The following is a 20,720-nucleotide window of genomic DNA, read 5'->3' on the forward strand; positions in this document are numbered from 1 at the left end:
GTTTCACATCAATGATGACATTGTGTTTAATCTCTTTGTGTCCTAAGCCGGCACATCCTAAGGAGGTGGCCCTTCACGTTCTGGACGTGGTTCGGGCTCTGAAAGTGTATCTGTCTGCCACGGCTCCCTTTCGGAAGTCAGGCTCCCTGTTTGTTTCGGTGGCTGGTCCAAAGAAAGGCATGGCGGTCTCGGCCACCATTTCCAGGTGGATCAAACAGATTGTAGTACAAGCCTACGCCTTGAAGGGGCTGGTGCCCCCCCTTTCTGGTCACGGCCCACTCCACAAGGGAAATCGGAACGTCTTGGGCCTTCCGACATCAAGCGCCTGTCGCTCAAATGTGTGTATAGCAGCGACCTGGTTGTCTGTCCACACGTTTACCAAGTTTTACAAGGTAGACGTCAGTGCATCGGCTGTATAGTTGCAATTGTGTATGCAATATTTCCTTTTTTTTTTTTTTTTTTTTTTTTTTTTTTTTATCGGGGGTAAAAACACAGTACCCTTTTACGTTAATGCACTGTTGCATTATTTACCGCAGTTTTTGGTGTGGTTAAGGGGGAGTCCCTCCTGTTGAGGTGTACCCTGGTTTTGTGGTGTTTTTTTCCACGCACTGTTGTTTTTTGCGGTTAAAGTTTCACTAGTTCCCACTTGCCATGGTGGATGAAGGTTTTTATACCGTTTTCCCACCCCTTGTTTGGCACTGCTTGGAGACGTCCCAATGGCTAAGAGGAGCTGTGTCAGTCAGTGAATATAAGAGAAAATAGGATTTTTTGTACTCAGCGTAATATGTAATTCCCCTGACTGACACAGCACCCGCCCCTCCTGTTTTTTTCTTTACGTTATACTGCTTGTTGACGTACTGATGACTGCACGGCAGGCTGGGGGATTGTTAAGGGACCGCCCCTTGGGCGGAACTGGAAAGTTCTGTGTTCTACATAACATGTAATGCCTAGTATTCTCCTCAAGGTGGCGTAACAACCCAATGGCTAAGAGAGGAGCTGTGTCAGTCGGTGAATTACAGAGAAAAGGATTTTACAGTGAGTACAAAAAATCCTATTTTATTTGGTGAAATACTCCCAAAATGAAATTGCAACTAAATGGATACAGACCCTGCCACTTTCCTCAGAGCCCTGAGAGTGCAGCAGCTGATTGATAATTATAAAGTCACTCCCATTCACTTTCCGCATTGACAAAGACAAACCGCTACTTCAGAATAACAAAAGGTAAGACTCTGCAACAAAATTTGTTAAAATCCTTGTGCACATAGATCGCCCAGAGGGGGTGGTTTGTGTTGTGTTTTTTTTTTTTATTCTTCTGCAACAGAAGTGGAGTTACTCTTTAACCATTTGCCGACCGGCACACGTCGGCAGAGTGGCTCTCCTGCGCAAATGGGTGTACCCGTACTTCCCTTTGTAATAGCAGGATAGCGGGCGCTTGCATGTCACGGGAGCGGGTCCCGCGGACTCTGTTCGCCAGTGATGGCGGCGAGGAGAAACAAAACGAGACATTTCCCTGCACTGCCTACTGATCGAACAGCTCTTCTGTTCCCTGTCATCGGGAAAAGTGATCGCTGTTATGTCAGTGGTAGCCCCCCCCCCCCCCCCTAAATTTAGAACACGCTGAGGGAACACATCTAATCCCTTGATCGCCCCCTAGTGTTAGCCCCCTTCCCTAACAGTGATATTTATACAGCAATCAGTGGCTATTTTTAGCTCTGATCGCTGTATAAATGTCTGTGGTCCCAAAAAAGAGTAAACTGCTCGATCTGTCTGCTGCAATGTCGCAGATCACCAAAAAAAAATGCCATAAAATATCCCCTATTTTGTAGACGCTATAACTTTTGCGCAAACCAATCAATATACGCTTATTGCGATGATTGATTTTTTTTTTTTTTTTTTGGTTCCCAAAAATATGTAGAAGAATACATATTGGCCTAAACTGAGAAAGAAAGAAATTTTTTTTTTTTTGGAAAGATTTATTATAGGAAAAAGTAAAAAAACAAATATAAATAAATAAATAAATATATATATATATATATATATATATATATATATATATATATATATTTTTTTTTTTAACAGCGCGAAAAAAATAAAAACCGCAGAGGTGATCAAATACCACCAAAATAAAGCTCTATTTGTGTGTGGGGGGGCATCAATTTTGTTTGGGTACAGCGTCGCACAACCACGGAATTGTCAGCTAAAGCGACGCAGTGCTTTATCGCAAAAAATGCTCTGGTCGTTAAGGGGGCAAATCCTTCCAGGGCTGAAGTGGTTAAGGTAATAAAGATAAAAAAAAAAAAAATTCTGTTTTGGGAGTCCAGCTTTATTACACTAACCTAATACCCATTGTAATTATTTCCTGATGTATAATAACTAGAGGTGGCTGTCCATAGCATCCAATCCAAACCCTTGTTCTATTTACTTGGTGCAGGTTAGAAGATGAATAGAGGGAACTGGTTGCTGAAACATTTTTTTTTTTTTTTTCAGATTGTCCAACTACTGTCACCCTGCAGAATATGATATCCCGTGTACCGGGATAGACTGTAATAAACGATTACAACGGCTCACAACTTTTTGTCTGCCGGGTATACCCGTCACATGGTGCAGCTTGGCATTTCTATTGATTGTGTCAGGACAGATGGCGGCCTCTAAATGAGAACGTCCCTGTACTGTCCCTGTACTGTTGTCTGCTGCACATCATCATAAATCATAAGAGGACAGAACAACAATTGAAGAAATGTTTCCTAAAGTCCAATGACCTTTTCGAAATGTTCTACAATAAAATGTGATATCCACACCCACAACCAAAATCCATCATCTGAACAAAAGATGGACTTTGTTGGAAAACAGAACTCAAATCTGTCACTTGCATTTAGACCCCGTGTACACCGGACATAGTTTTACTGCCGCTCTTAGGAGCGCCTGACATTTATTTATTTTCTGCTAATGTTATCCAACAAAACCTGCAGCAGTAAAAACAGTCTGCTCGATATTAAGCTCTTATGACCCTACTCCTCCTCCTGTGGGTCATAAGAGTGAAGAAGCTAAAGTCTGTATGTCACAGAGCCAGTCCAGGCTCTGGAAATATCTCGATTTTTATTTTTTATTTTTTTTTTTTATGTCAGGATACACACCGATGCCTTGACTGGCAGCTGGTTCAGCCTCAGTGAATTGCTGACAGCCTGAGCCAGCCCCTCCCACCCCTTTCACAGCCCAGCGCTCCAGTGAGCACTGGAAGAGCAGAGAGTCGGTGACTACCGCTCTCCCCTCACTGAAGACAGAGAACTGAGCAATCAGTGGTGTTTGAATGCTCAGTTCTCAGTCTTTCGAAGTGGTGGGGGACGTGTGTGTGTGTGTGTGTGTTTTTGTGTGTGTGTTTTTGTGTGTGTGTTTTTGTGTGTGTGTTTTTGTGTGTGTGTTTTTGTGTGTGTGTTTTTGTGTGTGTGTGTGTGTGTGTGTGTGTTTTTGTGTGTTTTTTTTTTTTTTGTTTTTTTTTTTTTTTTTGTTTGTGTTTTTTTTTTTTGTTTCCCAGAACTTTTTTTAAACCACTTTAATACCACTGTGTCCTTTGGATGCAGCTGAACGCAGATTGAGGTAAAGGGCTAATCACAGCGGCCCTTTACCATGTGATTATGGCCAATCACATCTGCCCTTTACCATATGATCAGCTCACAGCTGATCACATTTAAACAAACTTGCCAATAACCGGAAAGGTTGACAGGGCACATTTACACTGATAATCTGGGAACTGATTATCAATGCCCTGATTATGGGTGCCTCCTCGCGGCTGACCCATCTCATGGGCGCCTCCTCACCGCTGCCTATCAGTGAAGAAGAAAAATTTTATAACTGAAACTAAGAAAAAAGTGTGTGTGTGTGTGTGTGTGTGTGTGTGTTTGTGTGTTTGTGTTTGTTTTTTTTTTTCTTTTTTTTTTTTTCTTTTAGTTTTTGGCCTTTTTTACTTTAAGCAAAAAATTTATAAAACCCAGTGGTAATTTAAAACCACCAAGAGAAAGCTCTGTCTCAAACAAACAAATGATAAATATTTCACAAGAGTACAGTTTTGTATGACCGTGCAATTGACATTCAAAATGCGACAGCACTGAAAATTTTGGTTTGGTCAGGAAGGGGGTATTAAAGTGGTTAATGAGTGTTTGTTTTTTATTATCCTCTGTAGCCAGATTTCACACAGCTCTTCATATGTGGTGGGAGCAGATCTATATATCAAGTATGTGCTGTGCATTGTCATTGCACTTGAAATACAATTTAAACTTCAAAGCCGTGAATTTTGTTCAACTTGGATTTGTTCACTCTGTAGAGTGTGTTGTCTTCACTATCTGCATTCATTTCCTCATCCAAATAAGCCTGGTTTTGTGTCTGTACTATGACAAAAATATTGTTTTTTTGCTTTTATTCTCTAGGAGTGAGCGGCCGATTCTTCGTAACAAAACTACCAACGATTTTCCAGTAAGTTGACAAGTTACTTATTAAAAGGAAAACAATGTTTACAATATTTTCTTAAGTTTCCCTTTTTTGATTACTTTTAGTTGTTACCAGCTATTCAAATTCAGACCCCTGGTTAAAGCGCAAAGCAGCTGAAGTGAAAATTTAAAAGTCAGCGGCTACAAAAGTTGTAGCTGCTAACTTTTAATAAGCAGTCACTCATCCCAGAATCCAGTCCTGTTCCCCCCTGTGTCCTCCGTCGCTGCCATCTTCACTATGGGCACCCGGCTGTGACAGCTTGCGGCTTTACAGCCGGGTGCCCACTGCGCATGTGTAAGCGGCGCTGCACTCTGTGATTGGTCCTGAAGTCTTTTGGGACATGTCATGTGTCCCAGAAGACAGAGAGGGGGGAAAGGAGAACTTCTGCTTCCGATCGCCTAGGCCATCAAATCGGTAGTGGGTGTGGGTACCTGTCAAAATCGGGTACCTGCTACCCCCCCCGGCCCCCCCTTAAAGCTCAATTTCACAAATGTAAAAGGATTGAAAAAAGTAGAAACTTTCTCAAAGTGTGGAATTTGTGGGCATAACATGAGGCAGTAAATTATAAAAAAGTTTCTTTATTACAAATCTTAAAAAACATGTAATAACAAAATGACAAACACCCTTTACTTGAGAAGGTTAACAGGTGCCCAATAACGAAAAAACATGGATGCATAGATCCTTGCAAAAGTAATTACAAGTCTGTAATTCACACAGAAAATGATGTGTATGAATAGATTAGGTCCATAAATGGCTTCCTCTGAAAATACTGGGTAGGTGCCACTTGAAAACCAGGTATGGGGTGACACAACAGACTGGGAGCAGATTCAGTCCATCCACAGATCAAATTGAAATATTGAAGGCATAAATATCTCCTGGATTACATCCTGCACAGGGGAAGAAAAAGAGGGATCCAACCCCTATAGCATAGGTGACAAACACCAGGCCCGCGGGCCAAATCCGGCCCACCAGGCCTTGTTATGTGGCCCATGCATCGGCCCCCGTCTGCCACCTCTTTTTGTTGCCACTGTATTTTTTTCACCGGCAGGTCTCCCAGGCAACAAGCGTAAACCTCCTAAATCACACCAGAGGCATCGGCTTTGTGTGAGCGCATACGCGACCGGCCGTTCAGTCTCCTAGGGAACATCTCCCGCTCTCTCTCCTCCTCAGTCCCTCTAGCAGAGCCAGCTGTTGGTGAGCTGAGCGCATGCACGGTCCTCCCGGTATTGTTGTCGGTGTCCTAGGTTCCTGACGGCTCAGATCGCTATGTTTTTCTTCTATCCAGCAGCCTGAGAGCTGGGTCAGGTAGAAAGAAGAGCACAGATTTCGGGGGGGGGGGGGGGGCTTAGAGGTCAGAACCCAGGAGAAGGGGTGAAAATCAGTTGTTGCACACTGTGCATAGCATACTCCTGAACCCTGCCCTCCCTACGCAGCGCGCGCCTGAACCCTGCCCTCCCTACGCAGCGCGCGCCTGAACCCTGCCCTCCCTACGCAGCGCGCGCCTGAACCCTGCCCCCCTCCCTACGCAGCGCGCGCCTGAACCCTGCCCCCCTCCCTACGCAGCACACTCCTGAACCCTGCCGCCCTCCCTACGCAGCGCGCTTCTGAACCCTGCCGCCCTCCCTACGCAGCGCGCTCCTGAACCCTGCCGCCCTCCCTACGCAGCGCGCTCCTGAACCCTGCCGCCCTCCCTACGCAGCGCGCTCCTGAACCCTGCCGCCCTCCCTACGCAGCGCGCTCCTGAACCCTGCCGCCCTCCCTACGCAGCGCGCTCCTGAACCCTGCCCCCCCTCCCTACGCAGCGCGCTCCTGAACCCTGCCGCCCTCCCTACGCAGCGCGCTCCTGAACCCTGCCGCCCTCCCTACGCAGCGCGCTCCTGAACCCTGCCGCCCTCCCTACGCAGCGCGCTCCTGAACCCTGCCGCCCTCCCTACGCAGCGCGCTCCTGAACCCTGCCGCCCTCCCTACGCAGCGCGCTCCTGAACCCTGCCGCCCTCCCTACGCAGCGCGCTCCTGAACCCTGCCGCCCTCCCTACGCAGCGCGCTCCTGAACCCTGCCGCCCTCCCTACGCAGCGCGCTCCTGAACCCTGCCGCCCTCCCTACGCAGCGCGCTCCTGAACCCTGCCGCCCTCCCTACGCAGCGCGCTCCTGAACCCTGCCGCCCTCCCTACGCAGCGCGCTCCTGAACCCTGCCGCCCTCCCTACGCAGCGCGCTCCTGAACCCTGCCGCACCTCCCTACGCAGCGTGCGCCTGAACCCTGCCCTCCCTACGCAGCGCACTTTTAGCTGTCAGCGGTCATAATGTAATGGTTGATTGTGTACATTTTCTAATGAGTAGAATTTTCTTTTTCCCTTTTTTAATTTTATTTTTTAAGCATGTTTTGTCTTTAATTTTTAGTGCCAAAGATGGAGTGTTCCGATGTTATCATGGCTCCCGAATGGTTGAAGATCTCCACACCTTCATTGCAGAGAACAAATGGAATGTGATAGAGCCAGTTGCGGGATGGAAGTCGCCTTCCTCTGTCTTGTAAGCCCTGAATATCCTTTGTATTAATGATCTGTAATGAACTCACAGGGTATTTGTTGACCTTATTTTAAATTTTGAAATAGTTTGACAAACAGTAGTTTACCCTTCAATCCGTCTTATAGGTTACATAGTTACATACATGCAGGTTCTTTCCTTTATACACCTACCTGATGACCCATTTCTTGGTAAATACAGTACCTGCACACATCACACACTGCAGGAGGCCGTTGCCAGACTGGTGCCACTCCACTGTGTAAATAATCACCCACCTCCCTCCCCTCCTCTCCCTCTAATGCACTTTATAACATCGCATTCCAGCTAAAATAATGTGTGTGTGTGTGTGTGTGTGTGTGTGTAATATTCTCACCAGCCACTTTATTATTAGGTACACCCGTTCAATTGCTCGGTAACGCTAATTCGGCCAATCACATGGCAAAAACTCAATGCATTTAGGCATCTAGACGTGGTGAAGATGACTTACTGAAGTTCAAACCGAGCATCAGAATGGGGCAAGAAAGGAGATTTAACTGACTTTGAACGTGGCATGGTTGTTGGTGACAGACGGGCTGGTCTGAGTAGTTCAAAAACTGCTGATCTACTGGGATTTTCACACACAACCTTCTCTCTGGTTTACAGAGAATGGTCCAAAAAAGAGAAAATATCCAGTGAGCGGCAGTTGTGTGGAGGGAAAATGCCTTGTTGAGGTCAGAGGAGAATGGGCAGACTGGTTCCAGATGATAGAAAGGCAACAGTAACTCAAATAACCACTCGTTACACCCAAGGTATTCAGAATACCATCTCTGAACGCCCAACACATCCAACCTTGAAGCAGATGGGCTACAGCAGCAGACGACCACACCGGGTGCCACTCCTGTATGCTAAGAACAGGAAACTGAGGCTACAATTCGCACAGAATCACCAAAATTGGAGAATAGACAATTGGAAAAAACGTTGCCTGTTCTGATGAGTCTCGCTTTCAGCTGTGACATTCAGATATTGGGCCTTCTATCACCGGTTCAGGCTGGTAGTGGGTGGTGTAATGGTGTGGGGGGGATATTCTCTTGGCACACTTTGGGCCCCTTAGTACCAATTGAGTATTGTTTAAACCCCACGGCCTACCTGAGTATTGTTGCTGACCATGTCCATCCCTTTATGACTACAGTGTCCTCATCTTCTGATGGCCCCTTCCAGCAGGATAATGCACCATGTCACAAAGCTCCGATCATCTCACCACTGGACAATGAGGTCCCTGTCCTCCAATGGCCTCCACACTCACCACATCTCATCCAATAGAGCACCTTTGAGATGTGGTGGAAGGGGAGAGTCGCATCATGGATGTGCAGCCAACAAACCTGCAGCAACTGTGATGCTATCATGTCACTATGGAGCAAAATCTCTGAGGAATGTTTCCAACACCTTGCAGGATCTATTCCACCAAGAATGATGGCAAAAGGGGGTCCAACCCGATACTAGCAAGGTGTGTCTAATAAAGTGTCCGGTGAGTTCATATTACTGTAGGCAAGTAAGGTGGTGTCAGCAATCCATCCAAGATGGCTGCCTTTGTGTGTCACACAAAACTAGTAATGCAGCAATAGGTATAATCGGCACTGAAAGAGCGTCTCCATAGATCAATATGGAGGACGGTATAATCACTATTACGCTGTTGTTTGGCTGGTGATGTGTGTGTATATTTATGTGTGTGTGTATGTATGTATGTGTATATATATATGTATGTGTGTGTGTATATGTATATATATGTATGTGTGTGTGTATATGTATATATATGTATGTGTATATGTATATATATATATATATATATATATATATATATATATATATATATATATATATATATATATATATATATATATATATATATATATATATATATATATAAATATATAAATTTTGTAAAATGTTCAAAAAGGATCAGAGAACGAGGCATTATGGTGGCTCCCTTGTGAGGATCTAATCTTCATTGTGTAACTTTGTCATGGCAGTCAGGGGGTCAGTTGTGATGTGTATGTATTCAGACTTCTTTTTTTTTTTTTTTTTTTCAAGCCAGTTCTCTGCCTAGTCTGGAGATATCTTTTTATTTCCTTTTTTATTTATTTATTTATTTTTTGATGATTTTGTTAAAAAAGGAAATAAAAAGCTGCCTGAAGTAAAGGCAGGAAATGCCCCGGAGAGCAGTCGGTGCCAACCGCTTCCGGTTTCATTCACAACTACCGAGATCTACATTTCCTTAATTCTCTTATCACATCCCCTATTAATACATATCAATGGTATTATACCCTTGTGTTGTGTTATAAAATGGCATTGTGAAATAAAAAAGGTATGGCGCTAAACCCTATCAGTGATAAAATAAATTAACTTATCAAGCCCTAGTGTTTGTTTTTTATATATAAAAAAGAGAAGAGAAAAGAAAAAACTGTTAGTGCTACCGTGCAAAGATATCCTAAAGCAATTTTGTCCAAAGCAAACTATGTGTAGATAATGTGTAAATAATGTGAAATCAACATTCACATTTCATTATAATAAAACAACAAATGAGTGTTAATTGTCCTGTGCGTATCAAGTTATTAAAAACATTCATTAAATGTGCAAAAAGGTGAAATTGTTATTAGTATTCGATGATATATTAGTTGAAAACAGATTGTGCAAACATGTGCAAAAAATTGTGCAAAAAGACAACTACAGATCAGAGCAACCAAGGATCAGAAATCATTCAACCAAAAAACCGCATAAAGGCGTTAAATGTGCAGATCAACAATGTTTTCAACCAATAATCGCATGAAGACGCTTCTGAGTCCAATATAAGTCCAAAATTAATATTTGGCTTGATAGTGCTGCCTCTTCGGATTATTGTTGTAATGATTACAAAAAATCAATGGGGGGTATTTGATTCACTTGTGCAAATAGTGTGGACTTTCACTTAGAAAACTTCATCCCCGGTGCGCCACTCTGTGCTATGGTATATAAATGCTCTCACCAGAGTTAATGCCCTCGTGGGGCTAGATGAACCTTCACAATGTAAGCCACTGTGTCGCTCTCTGGCTGCTGCAGGTGCACTGGGTGAAGCTTCGTTGTTCCGTCCGTGTAATATCCAACGTTAATGTATAAGGAAAGACATATCCATAGTGTAATACGTTCTTAACCAAATCGTTCGTTTATTAAATTTAAAATCTACTCACATTTTGTATTAAAAGCATATGCGTATAGTAAAAACTCCGTTCGTCTCAAACGAGTGCACACAACGTGGCCACGCCCTACGCGTTTCGTCACTACGACGTCCTCTGGAGCGGCCATATTGGTGCACCTTATTGCTTAAATAGGGTGTAGTGCTCCACTACGCCTGCGCTGAACTAACAGCGCCATTTTGGATATGGGATGCCCTTTCTTTGCTAGGGATAAAAACAATTTTGCCCCCTAGCGCCCTTAAGAAAAACCGATGTAATAGGCATAATTAGTCTTGGAGCACTGCAGCCTACCTATGAGCCACACTCAATTTAGATGACATTCCTTAGTCATTTCCCATTTGACCGGATGTTTATAATTAGTTTTTTCTTGTCTGGGAATAACACTAAAAATACAGTAAATAAATAAATATATGCATATAAATACATGTAGAATTCGCATATATAAAAAATACAAAAAATATAAAAATTACTTATATAAAAAATACTTATATAAAAAATTCATATGTAAACAGGGGGGTACACATTAATATTAGAGAAAACACATGAGAATTTATAAAAATTATATGAATTATAAAAATTATAAAAATTACATGAAAAGGTTTTTATGTATTTAAAAAATCTTTTGTACATACTAATAAAAGAGGGAATTATTCCAGAGGAAAGTTGTTTGGGGAGACATTAATTTAAAATAAAACTCTATATGGAGGTGCTAAGGAGATCTAACTAGCATCGTCCTATAGGTGGTTGTGATATTGTAACTGTATATTACGTTCAGGGGAACTTTTGGATAATTTTAAAAAGAAGGGGGTCTTATTGTAGTTCAGACATCTCTAACGTATTTTGAATGGATAACATTCGACCTGAACCCAAGAAAGGTTGGGCCATGAGGTGTAGAATAGGCTACTATATATGTGGTTAGGTCTTGTCGGGATCCTATAATATGTGTGTGTATGGGTAACATTCGACTGCGGAATATTCGTCCAGCATTATCCAATGCTGGGGCGATCAGTTAATTGTTAAAAGTTAGTTAAGAAGCAATTGAGGTCTAGTTCTATGTTCATTCCCCTTGGCTGGAGGGTATCTAAATTAAAAATCCATTTAGTTTCGTTCCTGGATATTTTGATCGTTTTGTCTTCTCCTCTCCAGTGGCCTCTTATTTTGTCTATTCCGTAGAAAGTCATTTGTCCAGGATCCCGATTATGGAAATCCCTAAAGTGTTTGGAAACACTGTGTTTCTGGAAGCCTTTTTTGATATTTGCAATGTGTTCCCTTATCCTGACTTTTAACTCCCTGGTGGTCCTTCCCACATATTGCTTGTGGCAAGGACATTCAATGACGTAAGTAACGTGTGAGCTGCTACAAGTAATCAATTCCCTGATTTTATATTCTTTTCCATTAGAGGTGGATTTAAAACTCGTTTTCTTTTTTTCAGTTTTTTTACTATTTCTACATGGAAGGCAATTTCCGCATTTATAGAATCCTTTTAAGGTCTCAGAGATTCTTATTTGTTTTGGTGGGTCCACCACATTCTTTACTAATTTGTTTCGGAGTGTTGGAGCCCTCCTGTAGATGAACCGTGGTTTGTTCGGCAACATGGCCTGGAGTGAGCTGTCTGCTTGTAGAATCGGCCAGTGTTTTTTAATAATACGTTCCACATCTTTATGTTGTCTATTATACCCTGTGAGGAATGCAATGTTATGGAGGTTTTGTTTTGGTTTTACTTTCTTGCCTTCAATTAATTTTTTCCTGTCCATATGTTTTACTTCATTTTTTAATTTACGGAGATTTTTTTCTTTATATCCTTTTTTTCTAAACCTTTCGATGACGATTTCCGCCTGCTCGTCAAAATCATCTGTTTTGCTACAGTTCCTATATAGCCGTAGAAGCTGGCCTTTGGGTATATTCCCTAGCCACCTGGAATGGTGGCAGCTATTTGTGGGAATATACCCATTGCGATCCGTGGTCTTGAAGAAGGTTCGGGTGCCAAGATTTCCTTCATGTTTGTAAATTTGGAGGTCCAAATAATCTACAGTCTGGGTGTTAAACTTTCCTGTGAATTTGATATGGTATATATTGTCATTAATTTCTTCAAAAAAGTCTTGTAGTTGTTCTACCGTGCCTCCCCATACCAATACGATATCGTCTATATATCGCCGGTAAAATTTCAAATTTTGCCTATGCACTCCATAAATTTGTTCTTCCTCCCATCGGTTCAAAAACAAGTTCGCCACACTTGGAGCGTACTTTGCCCCCATTGCCACGCCTTTCGTCTGTGTGTAGAAAGTTCCATTATACCAGAAATAGTTCGATGTCATTGCCATCCTTAGGCCTTCAGTGATATATTTTATTTGCTCCTGTTTTAAATCCGATAGTCCTTGTAATGCCCACTCCACACTGCTGATGCCATCCTCTTGTTTTATGTTTGTGTATAGCGATTCCACGTCTATCGTCACCAGTATGTCACTTTCACTGATAGGGATTCCATTCAAGTCCTCTAGTAATTGCTTGCTGTCCCTTAGGTATGACCTTCCTTTTGTTACCAGGGGCTGTAGGAAACCGTCCACATATGCCCCTAGCCTGGAAAACAAAGAATCAATTCCACTTATTATAGGTCTCCCAGGTGGGTGAGTTTGGTTTTTGTGGATCTTAGGGACGTAGTAAATAACTGGGGTCTTAGCCGCCTTTGGAACTAGGTATTTCGCCTCTTTTTTATTCAGAATGCCTAGATCTTTACCTTTTTTGATATATTTCTTAAGTTTAGTTTCATATTCTGATTTCGGGTTTTTCTTCAACTTCTTATATGTGTTGGGTATGTTCAACAAGTTCTCCATTTCTTTCTCATAGTCATGTCTATCCAAAATGACAAGACCACCTCCCTTGTCTGCGGGTCTGATGATGATTCCCTTTCTTTTTTCTATAGATTTAATAGTGTCCCATATTCCTTTTCCTTTGGTTTTCCTCACCTCTATGTTCCTTAGGTCATGTTCGACCATCTTCTTAAAAACCTTAATGTTTTCGTCCTGCTGGACTTTGGGATTGAAGGTTGAGTTGTTTCTTAGTTGCGAGTGCTGGTAGAATGTGTTATTATCTTCCTTCGTGTGGGGATTCTTGGTTGCAAAAAATTTTTTGATGTTGAGTTTCCTCACGAATCTTTGGAGGTCTATGTATGTTTCAAATTTATCTAATCCCTTATCTGGGGCAAACTTTAAGCCCATGTCCAGCACCCTGAGTTCTTCCTCCGTAAAAACCACCTTACTTAAATTATAGATGCCCTCCCCTATTGTTCCCTTCTTCTTTTTCTGGAGGCCTCCTCTCTTTCCTCGTATGCGTTTTCTGCTCTTCTGTCTTGTATCCAGTGAGCTTCTTCCCCTCTTTGATTCCGATGATGGCCATTTCCCCCATAGTTCCTCCTCGTATTGTCCTCTCTGGTCCATCTCGGATTCCATCCACCATTTCTTCTTGGGTGTCCGTACTGTTGGTTCCTTATTGGATATCGAAAAGGTCTCCATTCTCTCTGGGGTCCATGTCTCGTATCTCTCGGGCCTGGTGGTCTGTGTTCCTGTCCCCTGGGAAAAAAATCTCTTTCAAATCTCCGGTTTCTAAATGGGGTGTATTGTGGGTATTCCCTTAAAGGAGAGTATCTGTTGTGGTGTCTCGGGATATTCGGTGTATGGGGAGTTTGGTTCCCCCTATACCTGTCTTGCTCATATTCTCCTATTGTCCTCCTTTCAGGTCTCCTATACCCTGGTGTATGTGGAATGTCATTTCTTACTGTTCCGTCTTGTATGTGTGTGGGTTGATTCCACTCCTGTTCTGTATCTTGGGTTGGATTTTCCCTGGATTCTTCCATTATGGATAATTCATTGTCTTCCTCGTTATAGTTGCCCTCTATTTGCCATTTGTAAACCTGCTGGCTTTTATAATCCAGCACATCCCTCTTAAATTTCTTTTGTTTCTTTTGTTGTATTTCTTTATCAACAAAAGAAACAAAAGAAATTTAAGAGGGATGTGCTGGATTATAAAAGCCAGCAGGTTTACAAATGGCAAATAGAGGGCAACTATAACGAGGAAGACAATGAATTATCCATAATGGAAGAATCCAGGGAAAATCCAACCCAAGATACAGAACAGGAGTGGAATCAACCCACACACATACAAGACGGAACAGTAAGAAATGACATTCCACATACACCAGGGTATAGGAGACCTGAAAGGAGGACAATAGGAGAATATGAGCAAGACAGGTATAGGGGGAACCAAACTCCCCATACACCGAATATCCCGAGACACCACAACAGATACTCTCCTTTAAGGGAATACCCACAATACACCCCATTTAGAAACCGGAGATTTGAAAGAGATTTTTTTCCCAGGGGACAGGAACACAGACCACCAGGCCCGAGAGATACGAGACATGGACCCCAGAGAGAATGGAGACCTTTTCGATATCCAATAAGGAACCAACAGTACGGACACCCAAGAAGAAATGGTGGATGGAATCCGAGATGGACCAGAGAGGACAATACGAGGAGGAACTATGGGGGAAATGGCCATCATCGGAATCAAAGAGGGGAAGAAGCTCACTGGATACAAGACAGAAGAGCAGAAAACGCATACGAGGAAAGAGAGGAGGCCTCCAGAAAAAGAAGAAGGGAACAATAGGGGAGGGCATCTATAATTTAAGTAAGGTGGTTTTTACGGAGGAAGAACTCAGGGTGCTGGACATGGGCTTAAAGTTTGCCCCAGATAAGGGATTAGATAAATTTGAAACATACATAGACCTCCAAAGATTCGTGAGGAAACTCAACATCAAAAAATTTTTTGCAACCAAGAATCCCCACACGAAGGAAGATAATAACACATTCTACCAGCACTCGCAACTAAGAAACAACTCAACCTTCAATCCCAAAGTCCAGCAGGACGAAAACATTAAGGTTTTTAAGAAGATGGTCGAACATGACCTAAGGAACATAGAGGTGAGGAAAACCAAAGGAAAAGGAATATGGGACACTATTAAATCTATAGAAAAAAGAAAGGGAATCATCATCAGACCCGCAGACAAGGGAGGTGGTCTTGTCATTTTGGATAGACATGACTATGAGAAAGAAATGGAGAACTTGTTGAACATACCCAACACATATAAGAAGTTGAAGAAAAACCCGAAATCAGAATATGAAACTAAACTTAAGAAATATATCAAAAAAGGTAAAGATCTAGGCATTCTGAATAAAAAAGAGGCGAAATACCTAGTTCCAAAGGCGGCTAAGACCCCAGTTATTTACTACGTCCCTAAGATCCACAAAAACCAAACTCACCCACCTGGGAGACCTATAATAAGTGGAATTGATTCTTTGTTTTCCAGGCTAGGGGCATATGTGGACGGTTTCCTACAGCCCCTGGTAACAAAAGGAAGGTCATACCTAAGGGACAGCAAGCAATTACTAGAGGACTTGAATGGAATCCCTATCAGTGAAAGTGACATACTGGTGACGATAGACGTGGAATCGCTATACACAAACATAAAACAAGAGGATGGCATCAGCAGTGTGGAGTGGGCATTACAAGGACTATCGGATTTAAAACAGGAGCAAATAAAATATATCACTGAAGGCCTAAGGATGGCAATGACATCGAACTATTTCTGGTATAATGGAACTTTCTACACACAGACGAAAGGCGTGGCAATGGGGGCAAAGTACGCTCCAAGTGTGGCGAACTTGTTTTTGAACCGATGGGAGGAAGAACAAATTTATGGAGTGCATAGGCAAAATTTGAAATTTTACCGGCGATATATAGACGATATCGTATTGGTATGGGGAGGCACGGTAGAACAACTACAAGACTTTTTTGAAGAAATTAATGACAATATATACCATATCAAATTCACAGGAAAGTTTAACACCCAGACTAGATTATTTGGACCTCCAAATTTACAAACATGAAGGAAATCTTGGCACCCGAACCTTCTTCAAGACCACGGATCGCAATGGGTATATTCCCACAAATAGCTGCCACCATTCCAGGTGGCTAGGGAATATACCCAAAGGCCAGCTTCTACGGCTATATAGGAACTGTAGCAAAACAGATGATTTTGACGAGCAGGCGGAAATCGTCATCGAAAGGTTTAGAAAAAAAGGATATAAAGAAAAAAATCTCCGTAAATTAAAAAATGAAGTAAAACATATGGACAGGAAAAAATTAATTGAAGGCAAGAAAGTAAAACCAAAACAAAACCTCCATAACATTGCATTCCTCACAGGGTATAATAGACAACATAAAGATGTGGAACGTATTATTAAAAAACACTGGCCGATTCTACAAGCAGACAGCTCACTCCAGGCCATGTTGCCGAACAAACCACGGTTCATCTACAGGAGGGCTCCAACACTCCGAAACAAATTAGTAAAGAATGTGGTGGACCCACCAAAACAAATAAGAATCTCTGAGACCTTAAAAGGATTCTATAAATGCGGAAATTGCCTTCCATGTAGAAATAGTAAAAAAACTGAAAAAAAGAAAACGAGTTTTAAATCCACCTCTAATGGAAAAGAATATAAAATCAGGGAATTGATTACTTGTAGCAGCTCACACGTTACTTACGTCATTGAATGTCCTTGCCACAAGCAATATGTGGGAAGGACCACCAGGGAGTTAAAAGTCAGGATAAGGGAACACATTGCAAATATCAAAAAAGGCTTCCAGAAACACAGTGTTTCCAAACACTTTAGGGATTTCCATAATCGGGATCCTGGACAAATGACTTTCTACGGAATAGACAAAATAAGAGGCCACTGGAGAGGAGAAGACAAAACGATCAAAATATCCAGGAACGAAACTAAATGGATTTTTAATTTAGATACCCTCCAGCCAAGGGGAATGAACATAGAACTAGACCTCAATTGCTTCTTAACTAACTTTTAACAATTAACTGATCGCCCCAGCATTGGATAATGCTGGACGAATATTCCGCAGTCGAATGTTACCCATACACACACATATTATAGGATCCCGACAAGACCTAACCACATATATAGTAGCCTATTCTACACCTCATGGCCCAACCTTTCTTGGGTTCAGGTCGAATGTTATCCATTCAAAATACGTTAGAGATGTCTGAACTACAATAAGACCCCCTTCTTTTTAAAATTATCCAAAAGTTCCCCTGAACGTAATATACAGTTACAATATCACAACCACCTATAGGACGATGCTAGTTAGATCTCCTTAGCACCTCCATATAGAGTTTTATTTTAAATTAATGTCTCCCCAAACAACTTTCCTCTGGAATAATTCCCTCTTTTATTAGTATGTACAAAAGATTTTTTAAATACATAAAAACCTTTTCATGTAATTTTTATAATTTTTATAATTCATATAATTTTTATAAATTCTCATGTGTTTTCTCTAATATTAATGTGTACCCCCCTGTTTACATATGAATTTTTTATATAAGTATTTTTTATATAAGTAATTTTTATATTTTTTGTATTTTTTATATATGCGAATTCTACATGTATTTATATGCATATATTTATTTATTTACTGTATTTTTAGTGTTATTCCCAGACAAGAAAAAACTAATTATAAACATCCGGTCAAATGGGAAATGACTAAGGAATGTCATCTAAATTGAGTGTGGCTCATAGGTAGGCTGCAGTGCTCCAAGACTAATTATGCCTATTACATCGGTTTTTCTTAAGGGCGCTAGGGGGCAAAATTGTTTTTATCCCTAGCAAAGAAAGGGCATCCCATATCCAAAATGGCGCTGTTAGTTCAGCGCAGGCGTAGTGGAGCACTACACCCTATTTAAGCAATAAGGTGCACCAATATGGCCGCTCCAGAGGACGTCGTAGTGACGAAACGCGTAGGGCGTGGCCACGTTGTGTGCACTCGTTTGAGACGAACGGAGTTTTTACTATACGCATATGCTTTTAATACAAAATGTGAGTAGATTTTAAATTTAATAAACGAACGATTTGGTTAAGAACGTATTACACTATGGATATGTCTTTCCTTATACATTAACGTTGGATATTACACGGACGGAACAACGAAGCTTCACCCAGTGCACCTGCAGCAGCCAGAGAGCGACACAGTGGCTTACATTGTGAAGGTTCATCTAGCCCCACGAGGGCATTAACTCTGGTGAGAGCATTTATATACCATAGCACAGAGTGGCGCACCGGGGATGAAGTTTTCTAAGTGAAAGTCCACACTATTTGCACAAGTGAATCAAATACCCCCCATTGATTTTTTGTAATCATTACAACAATAATCCGAAGAGGCAGCACTATCAAGCCAAATATTAATTTTGGACTTATATTGGACTCAGAAGCGTCTTCATGCGATTATTGGTTGAAAACATTGTTGATCTGCACATTTAACGCCTTTATGCGGTTTTTTGGTTGAATGATTTCTGATCCTTGGTTGCTCTGATCTGTAGTTGTCTTTTTGCACAATTTTTTGCACATGTTTGCACAATCTGTTTTCAACTAATATATCATCGAATACTAATAACAATTTCACCTTTTTGCACATTTAATGAATGTTTTTAATAACTTGATACGCACAGGACAATTAACACTCATTTGTTGTTTTATTATAATGAAATGTGAATGTTGATTTCACATTATTTACACATTATCTACACATAGTTTGCTTTGGACAAAATTGCTTTAGGATATCTTTGCACGGTAGCACTAACAGTTTTTTCTTTTCTCTTCTCTTTTTTATATATAAAAAACAAACACTAGGGCTTGATAAGTTAATTTATTTTATCACTGATAGGGTTTAGCGCCATACCTTTTTTATTTCACATTTCATTTCCCTCTCCTCCCCAACAAGGAAGTGAGGGCTTCAGGCACAGGCAGCTCTAACCCAGCATATTTCTTTTCCTTCTTTTAATTTTACCACATATTCCTATCACAGCGGAGATTTGTTTGTCCATAGCGCGACTTTATTTATTCATTTATATAAAATGGCATTGCCTATAGGAATTTACATTTCACCCATCTTTCTAAAACGGCGTATATTACATTTCTTTTCCTCTTCCAAGTTTGGTAACAAAAAGGTATTAAAGAGGAGTTCCGCCTGCAAAAAATAAAATAAAAAATTAAGGCAGCAGCTACAAATACTGCAGCTGCTGACTTTTTTAAAATAAGGACACTTACCTGTCCAGGGTGCCGACCTTGTCTTCGCCCAAAGCCGATCTATCGCTCGGCTCCGGGTGGAGGCGCTAGCATCTTGAGTAAGGGAATCGGGGAAGTAAAGCCTTGCGGCTTGACAGCCTGTTTCTCTACTGCTCATGCACAAGTCACGCTGCACGTTCTGACTGGTCCCTGCTGATTCTGGGACTGCGGGGGGTGCGGCGTAGGAGTATTTGCCGGACATAGTGTAGATTGACGCAGATACTGCGGCGATCTATGCTCAGAAATGGGAGCAAATACCTGGATAAGACCAGTATCTGCTCCTCCTCCCGCCGCCCCTCCCTCCCTGAAAGGTGCCAAATGTGACACCGGAGGGGGGGAGGATTCCGAAAAGAGGAAGTTCCATTTTTGAGTGGAACTCCGATTCCCTTACTTAACCACTTCCCGACCAGCGCACGACGATGTACGTCGACAGAATGGCACGGGCAGGCATATTGGCGTACATGTACGTCCAATATTCGTTGCCGCCGTGCCATCGGGACCCGCGGACTCGATCGCCGCGGGCATCCCCGCGATCGTCTCACGGAGCGGCCGAATGGAGGAAATGCTGTATAAACAACATTTTCCCATTCTGCCTAGCAACTAGTGACGCTGATCTCTGCTCCATGTGATTGGAGCAGAGATCAGTGTACACTAAATGAAAGCCCAACCCCCCCACAGTTAGTAACACACCCCTAGGAACACTTAACCCCTACACTGCCACCCACTGGTTAACCCTTTCACTGCCAGTGTCATTTACACAGGAATCACTGCATTTATATAGCAGTAATTACTGTATAAATGACAATGGTCCCAAAAATGTGTCAAAAATGTCCGATGGGTCCCCGACAATGTCGCAGTCACAATAAAAATCGCAGATCTCCGCCATTACTAGTAAAAAAATAAATAATAAAAAATTATTAATAAAAATGCTATAAAACTATCCCTATTTTGTAAACGCTATAACTTTTGCGCAAACCAATCAATAATCGCTTATTGCGATTTTTTTTTTTTTTACCAAAAATATGTAGAAGAATACGTATCGGCCTAAATTGAGGGAAAAAAATGTTTTTTTATATATTTTTGGGGGATATTTATTATAACAAAAAGTTAAAAATAATGCGTTTTTTTCAAAATTGTCGCTCTATTTTTGTTTATAGCGCAAAAAATAAAAAGCGCAGGGGTGATCAAATACCACCAAAAGAAAGCTCTATTTGTGGGAAAAAAAGGACGTCAATTTTGTTTGGGAGCCACGTCGCACAACCGCGCAATTGTCAGTTAAAGCGACGCAGTGGCGAATCGCAAAAAGTGGTCTGGTCTTTGAC

General features: G+C 41.8%; 2 protein-coding genes across 2 annotated transcripts in view; both read left to right on the plus strand.

Annotated features, from left to right (window-relative positions):
• HAO1 (hydroxyacid oxidase 1) overlaps positions 1 to 20,720 on the plus strand; it is a 443,817-nt gene that overhangs the window by 232,064 nt on the left and 191,033 nt on the right. The gene's annotated exons all lie outside the window — the stretch shown is intronic.
• The window catches only part of TMX4 (thioredoxin related transmembrane protein 4), a 118,836-nt gene that overhangs the window by 41,570 nt on the left and 56,546 nt on the right, over positions 1 to 20,720 (plus strand). The window contains exons 3-4 of the mRNA XM_077485490.1: positions 4,422 to 4,467; positions 6,882 to 7,010. Of these exons, the coding sequence (XP_077341616.1) occupies positions 4,422 to 4,467; positions 6,882 to 7,010 (175 nt within the window). The remainder of the gene's footprint in view (positions 1 to 4,421; positions 4,468 to 6,881; positions 7,011 to 20,720) is intronic.

The sequence above is a fragment of the Lithobates pipiens genome, unplaced genomic scaffold, assembly GCF_037356315.1.
Source record: "Lithobates pipiens isolate NorthernLeopardFrog02 unplaced genomic scaffold, aLitPip1_a1.2 Scaffold_18, whole genome shotgun sequence".
Lineage (NCBI taxonomy): Eukaryota > Metazoa > Chordata > Amphibia > Anura > Ranidae > Lithobates > Lithobates pipiens.